The sequence below is a fragment of the Cynara cardunculus genome (genome assembly GCF_001531365.2).
Source record: "Cynara cardunculus var. scolymus isolate 2C chromosome LG 1, CcrdV1, whole genome shotgun sequence".
Lineage (NCBI taxonomy): Eukaryota > Viridiplantae > Streptophyta > Magnoliopsida > Asterales > Asteraceae > Cynara > Cynara cardunculus.
Genome location: NC_037528.1, coordinates 48,539,350 through 48,546,430, shown reverse-complemented (window position 1 = coordinate 48,546,430; position 7,081 = coordinate 48,539,350). Strand labels below are relative to the sequence as shown.

At 35.6% G+C, this 7,081-nt stretch overlaps 1 protein-coding gene across 2 annotated transcripts; it reads left to right on the top strand.

The window, feature by feature from the left end:
- The first annotated feature begins 419 nt into the window (after positions 1-419).
- LOC112525957 (carboxypeptidase A6-like) lies at positions 420-7,081 on the top strand. Of its 2 annotated transcripts, XR_003070455.1 has the most exons (12): positions 420-855; positions 2,470-2,527; positions 2,621-2,731; positions 2,921-3,058; positions 3,583-3,652; positions 3,749-3,804; positions 3,991-4,116; positions 4,330-4,469; positions 5,250-5,322; positions 5,400-5,474; positions 6,363-6,781; positions 6,974-7,081. XR_003070455.1 is itself a non-coding variant. In XM_025136296.1 (11 exons), the coding sequence occupies exons 1-11, from the start codon at positions 704-706 to the stop codon at positions 6,669-6,671; spliced, it is 1,308 nt and encodes a 435-aa protein (XP_024992064.1). In that variant the 5' UTR covers positions 420-703; the 3' UTR covers positions 6,672-6,909. The 2 variants fall into 2 exon arrangements, 1 of the variants encoding a protein (XP_024992064.1); XM_025136296.1 differs by lacking the exon at positions 6,974-7,081 and having other exon boundaries at positions 6,363-6,909.

The following is a 7,081-nucleotide window of genomic DNA, read 5'->3' as shown; positions in this document are numbered from 1 at the left end:
TTTTTAGTTTACTCATAAAATAATTATCTGCAAATATACGCATTTTCAAAACATGATTTAGGGCCTGTTTATCAAATGCTTATTCGGTTAAGCGTTTACCAAGTCACATTATCTCACCGAATAAATATGGTAAAAACCAAGAATTTTACCCGGTAAGAGCGAGACAAGGACCAAGAGTCTTACCCAGTAAGTGAGGACGATGACTTTGTTGCATACGATGTTGTTTTGGTAGGCTAAAATCTTATCCGGTAAGTAAATAATAATGTTAATTTTTACCGGTAAGCAGTTATCGGGTAAGTATTTGGTAAACGCCTATTAACCCTAAAAAAATTCATTTAACACCACCTGACCTATTTTGAAACGTTGTCAAAATTAGAGGGGCTCAGATGTAATTTTCTCATTTAATATAAAAGGAGTAGAAGGAAGAGGAGACAGGCGCGTCTAAGTAGGAAAGCACACCCGATAAGTCATTTTGTCTGTTTTTTCTCTCTAAGATCTCGCCATCTTGTTCTTCAACTCCATTGTTGAATTCATCGCTCGTTAATCATAAACAATTTGGAAGATCTTCAAGAAAAAAGTCTACAAATATATTAGGAAGCTGGAAGATGTCTGCAACTCTGTGATTTGATTGCGAGTCGCGACTGGAAAGTTTCGAAATTGAGATCGGAATGACAAGATTGGACTGTTGTTTTTGCTGATTAAGATGGAGATTAACACTCATCGGAATCGTCGATTCATCTCTTTATTATTTCTGTTGTTACTCTCTTGTTTCTTTAGCATTTGTTGTAGCAGTGAGGATGATTTCTCACAACTGCCTCCTATCACGCCTATCAATCGCGATCTCTACCACACTAGGTAAACTAAATATTCTTCGAACAATGTTAGAATTGATTTTGTGAGAAAAAGAACTGATGTATGCTTCTAGATTTGATTTGGATTGCTTTTTAATATGTATTGGAATCTTGCCATTTGCCTCTCTGTGCGGTAATGTGTTTAATTTGATTTGGTTTAATTCTTGATTGGTGTTGATTTTATTTTAAGTTTGCATAGTCGAACATTTTACTTAATTTTCCATTTTGACTTGCGGCTGATCTCATCTATGTGACTTCTAATATTTTGGGAGAACTTCTTTTGACAATTGGGTACTTATACTGCACATTATACAGGTACAATAATTGCAAAGTGTTGGTGTTAAATTTTACACATCCATATCAAATTTGCACTTGCAACATGATGTGTGCACTCTAAGTCAAAGTATATCTCTTATTTTGAAAGGGGGGAACATTTTTCTTTGGTGCATTATGTGTCATTTTGTGTAGTTTGAATCCAGTTAGATAGTGTTGAAAATCCGTCCAATTTGGGTGTTGGAAATATTTGTTTTCAGCCTTGCTATAGATCTCTTCCTTTTCAGTAAACATGGTCATGAAATTTTCATGACTTTTGGCTGGTTTTTGCTTTGACCTAGAGCTGAAGGTTTGAATTACAACTGATGCCCAAAGTTCAAATCTAAAACTGATTTTGTTTTGATCTACGATTCTAGGTTCTAGGCCAGGGAGTCTATGACCCCAGACAAACATAAGGAATTAGAGAAAGCTTGATACCAACATTTGTGTACTTTGCCTGTAGTTTTCCAGTAGGCTATTTTCAAGAGAGAAGTCCAACTTTTATTTATGCCTTAACAGATACCGTTTCGCCTTATATTTTTTCATCGTTTCCTTATAACAGGGGTAGGGATGTGGTTCTGAGTTCCAGCATGTTAATATTAAATATTTTCCATCATATCTTGGTCATACTGGACTTGTTGTTTCCTTTACATATACATATGCAGTTATGTTTTCCCCGTGTTCAATATGGCCTAGGGAACATTTAGAAATACTGGCAGAAGTGAAACTAAAACATCACTATGCACTATAACTACCTAGCCATAGTAGCTACCTCTAAAAATAAGCAAAAAGAATCTGAAGCAACTTCATCCCAAAATTTAAACAAAAGGCAAATTTGGTAGGAACATAATACACCAGTCTCAAAACCCAAGAGCTGAATAACCACAGACTTCTACGAAGGAGTTTGCTTCTAGAATTATGAGAACTGGAGAACTTAAAGCAAATATTCTTTCTGATTCTACTTCTCTGCGTTTTGTCTAATACATTTTATATGGGGCTCTTCAAAGATGAGAGATGTGTAAGAGACGTGTATTACATAGGGTGAAAATCTAGATAGGATGTGTTATATTACGTTCAATAGCTACATCCCCCTATCATCCGGATGTTTATTTGCCTTAAATAAGGAAACAGAAAGAAGAATACCTACGACGACCATCTTTGAAACCTTGCAATGATCTTACTTTACAACTTCATCTAGGCTTATTTTTCATTTCTATTTTGCTCAGATAGACGTGCTGAGAATTAAACAGTTTGAAAATAATACCAACTCTGTATAAAACTTTCGTTTTTGTTTCATTCTTTCTAGTGACGCTTTGATGGAAGAGATAGAAGCACTGGTTAACCGACACCAAGATAGACTCCATGTCGGTGTTCTCTTACTCTTTCTTTGCTTTTTATTTTGTCCTGATATGCCAAATTTGTCTATTTGCTCATTTGATTCTTTAAATTTCCAACAGATGGAGACATTTCAAAGTACAAATAAGGGCTACCATGCTGAGCTAAATGTAGTTACATATTGCCGGAATAGGACAGCTATTGACGACAAATCGAAGTTCCGGATACTTCTTGTAAGTCCTCTTTTTAGTCTTGTAATTGCATCACATGGAAGGTATATTGGATCAATGCCATTTTAGCCTTCATGTTTGTTGTACACGAGGCAAAAGATCTGAAGAAAGTAACTTCTTTATTGTTTTTGACATGTATTGTCTCATATTGTGATTGCTGATCTTTTTGACAGATGATTACTTGTCTTCCAGAGTTTTGGGCAGCATTCACGGGAGCTTATTACCTCCGAGCTTGCATTAAGGATCCTCTCCATCTTAAGTGAGGAGCAATTTTTACCTAAAATGGATCCTCTGTTGCTGAACAAGGCCCTTGAGAAGATTGTTATAAAGGTCACCCCTTTGATATTGCAGTGGTTCTTAAAATTATTTCTTCATCACCAGCTGAAAAAAACAAAGATCTACAAAAAAGTGTGTATGTGTGTATAAAGGAGTGTGCATTAACCCATAAAGTAAATGTCCACAATGTTAAATTATATTCATTTAATTTAGAAGGAAATGAAAGATTTATCCTCTGATTCACCATTTTCTCATGAAAAGTTGAATTAGATCCCAAAGTAAACACAGTTGCAGAAGCTTCTGCCTGTTCCTTTATCAAATCTTGAACTAATCATTTTTCTTTCTTTAAATATGGATTTGCTTTCTATTATAGAGTTGTAATATTGATTTGCTTTCTATTTTAGAGTTGTAATATGGATTTGCTTTCTATTATAGAGCTGTAATATTGATTTCTTAAGTTGCAGAATAGTGATAAGTTGAGCACTTTTTTTCTTTCTGTATTCCCTTCTGATGGATTTTAGCTGTCAGAATCTATGATTAAAGTACCCTCATGATATTAACTCGTAGTGATCTCTCAGGTGGTACCCTTGGAAAATCTGAATGGGCGTAAAAAGGTCGAAGCAGGAGACCTTTGTGAGAGAAGAAATGGTATTGCCGTTAATCTTAGTTACTTCTGTATATCATCTTTAAACTTGCAGAGATAATATCACACAGTTCCATTTTGTTTCTGCTTATTCTTTTCAGGCAGAGGAGTTGATCTTAATCGAAATTGGAGTGTAGATTGGGGCAAAAAAGAAAAGGTTAGCCATTAGAAAAATTGCATACCATAGCTTGACCATACCTTTTTCTTGGAGAAATGTTACTGTTTGAGTAGAGTTTTCTGTTTGTTTTATTCTCCATTTCTACATTGTGTTTAGTTGATAATAACACATGTTATGACTTGCTATGTTCTTTTATAGACAATTTCTAGTTTTTTAACATTTCAGGACTTCGATCCATATGAAGAGAATCCTGGGACTGGCCCTTTTAGTGAACCTGAGGCTCAGCTAATGCGGAAGCTCTCAATGTCATTCGAACCACACATATGGGTCAACGTGCATTCTGGAATGGAGGTGAGTAATACATCCTCCTCCTTTCGACTGTGGATGGACTTCTTAAATCTCGATGGATGGCTAGTGGTTCATCCTCAAAAGTTTTGATCATAGCATCAGTATAAAATTTGATTGTTATAAAGGCTATTCACATCCATAAAATCTGATCCATTGTTTCTTTACATATAAAACAACGGTTATTTACTATCATTAATTTTTGTTCACTTTTCCTAGGCTCTATTTATGCCATACGATCACAAAAATACCACACCAACTGGACTGCAATCGCAGAAAATGAGGGTCATGCTTGAAACATTAAACCACCTTCATTGTGGAGACCGTTGTGTGGTTGGATCAGGGGGCGGATCTGTTGGGTCAGTTTTTTTTTCTTTGCTATTAAGGAAATCTTAAATACGAATTTTTTGCTTATATCCTTCAGAATGACCATAAAACCTATGGATCATCTGGTCACCCTCTTAAAATTATTATTGAAGCACGGCATCCTATTAAGGTTGCTATTGATGTTCTTAGTGTACAGTTATAATTATGATCGAGGTTAGATAATTATTAGCAGCATAAATAACAAAAGCTGGTGAGAATTTAGAGATATCATTTTATGGGATTACTTTTCATTATAGCAAAACAATGCCTATCGACCATCAATTGGTTTGTCATTTAGGCCAAAAAGCATCAAAATGTAATGAAGTTTGACTTATTCCTATTTAGTGTAACGATTAATTTTTTCTCAATTACTGTAACAAATGTTCAATTCTTTCTATTTCGTACCCATTTCTAGTAGATGGGTTTTCAATCTATGTGGCATCGATTGATTTGGTGACATTTTTTCACAAAATCAAAAATCACACTATAATTCCACAACTTGGCATACATGTCATTAATAGTTACAACTTACAAGATCCACGGGTTCTCGGTCAAAATATGAAATATGAAAATTGAACATTAGTTGCACAAGTTGAGAAGAAAAAAAATTAACCGTTACACTGAATAGGAACTAAGGCAAACTTTGATGCATTTTGATTAATATGGCCTTTCATTTAATTCCATTGTCCATATATAGATCTTGTGGTACTACAATAGTCTTGGTTTTTCTGTGTCTTTTCTATTTTTTATATTTTATAACTTGTCTGAAACAGGTATCTGGCACATGGGACGACAACAGATTACATGTTTGACGTGGCTAGGGTCCCCATGGCTTTCACTTTCGAGGTTTGTATAGACACACCACTATTCTGCAGATCGCATGGCTATTTTCAACTCAATTTCTTGACACATCTACTTGCCAGATTTATGGAGACGAAAAGGCATCCTCGAGAGACTGCTTCAAAATGTTCAACCCTGTGGATCATTCCACCTTCAACGTATGTGAAATAGATATATGTTATGATTGATACTCCCTCCATCACGAAATAAATGTCCACAATGAAAAAACGCACACGATTTTAGTAATTATTACACTTTTCAATTAACTAAATGACAATTGTACCCTTGATAATAGAGAGAGCAATGAGTTTCTCCATCTCATTATTAAGGGTAGAATCAGAAAGTAAGTATTTACCTTTGAAAATGGGCACTTATTTTGGGACGAATTAAAATAGAAATGAGAACACTTATTTTTGGGATGGAGGAAGTACTTCATTTCTTCTTGTTTTTCATCGGATTAAATTCTCCCTGTCAAATTGTGTCCTTATGGCATCAAATACATCAATAGAGAAAAATAGGGGAGAGAATGGAGAAATCTCCAAGTTTGGAATAGAAATGAGAAAACACAGCATACCTGCTGGAGATGCTCTTAGGGTTTACCAAACACTTATCCGGGTAAGCGCTTATCAAGTAACATTACCTTACCGGATGAATATAGTAAATACCATGAATCTTACCCGGTAAGAGCAAAGGCAAGTACCGAGAGTCTTACCTGGTAAGTGAGAGCAATGACTCTTACCACGGTTAGCGCTTACCGGGTAAATTGTTACATTTGATACCATTTTGGTGGATTAAAATCTTACCTGGTAAGTAAGTGATGATGTTGAATTTTGCCTGTAAAACTTACCCGGTTAAGTGCTTGGTAAACGGCCCTTACTTTTGAAAAATGACACTTATTTTCGGACAAAATAGAACAGAAATGTGGATACCTATTTTGGAACAGATCCATTTGTTCACCCTCACAAATGAAGATGTAGCCCTGTTCTTTTAAAGAGGATGGAGTAAGCATATATTTCAAAGTTCTAAATTTACCCTCTTGATTTCAGAGAGTCCTCAATGAATGGTCTGCCACCTTCTTTGCTATGTTCAACATGGAAGCACACCAGATGAATGATCTACAAGAATCAACCCCTTTTAACATGGATCACTTGATTTCCATAGATGATTATTTAAACGGGTACTTAATCGAGCGGAAAAATAGATACGGGCAAAAGAAGGAATTTATCGACCTCGGTTTGCAGGAAATCCGAACATATTTCCGACTCTTCTTGCTGTCTTCGGTGATGTTAATGTTCATGTTCTGTTCTAGAATCGCAAAGAGTAATAGATCACACTTGCCTTCCATTTCTCTCTGAAATCCTCGGCCTTTTTTTCCAGGAAAACCTAGAGAAAGGTGTGTATTATTACTTATTTTTACGGGGTTTTCTCATTGTATTATGCCCAAACAATCATCATTCGGTTTCAGGTTCGTTAGCAATTTTTTAAACGGAAACTTTCAGATTAGTTTATGATTCTGATTTGTACAACGTTATTGACACGTCACGAAAGATTATTTCTTTGTCGTTTATTTGTGCAATATGAAAGGTTTTCGACGTGTCTATTGGCACTCTATAGTTTTGTGTCGGTGTTGTTGGATGTTTGATCAATGCAAAATCAGGTTCTATGGTGGTATACTTGCACAAACAGACGAGGGTTCAAGTTTAAGTCCGGCAGCCACAATGTGGGAGTGACAACTTTTGGGGATTTGGGTTCTTGTGGGCACTAG

Coding starts and splice junctions, on each gene's coding strand:
- LOC112525957 (XM_025136296.1), top strand. CDS start 704: ATGGAGATTAACACTCATCGGAATCGTCGATTCATCTCTTTATTATTT. Junction 3,653..3,748: donor CCTTTGTGAGAGAAGAAATG/GTATTGCCGTTA, acceptor TATTCTTTTCAG/GCAGAGGAGTTGATCTTAAT. Junction 3,805..3,990: donor ATTGGGGCAAAAAAGAAAAG/GTTAGCCATTAG, acceptor TTAACATTTCAG/GACTTCGATCCATATGAAGA.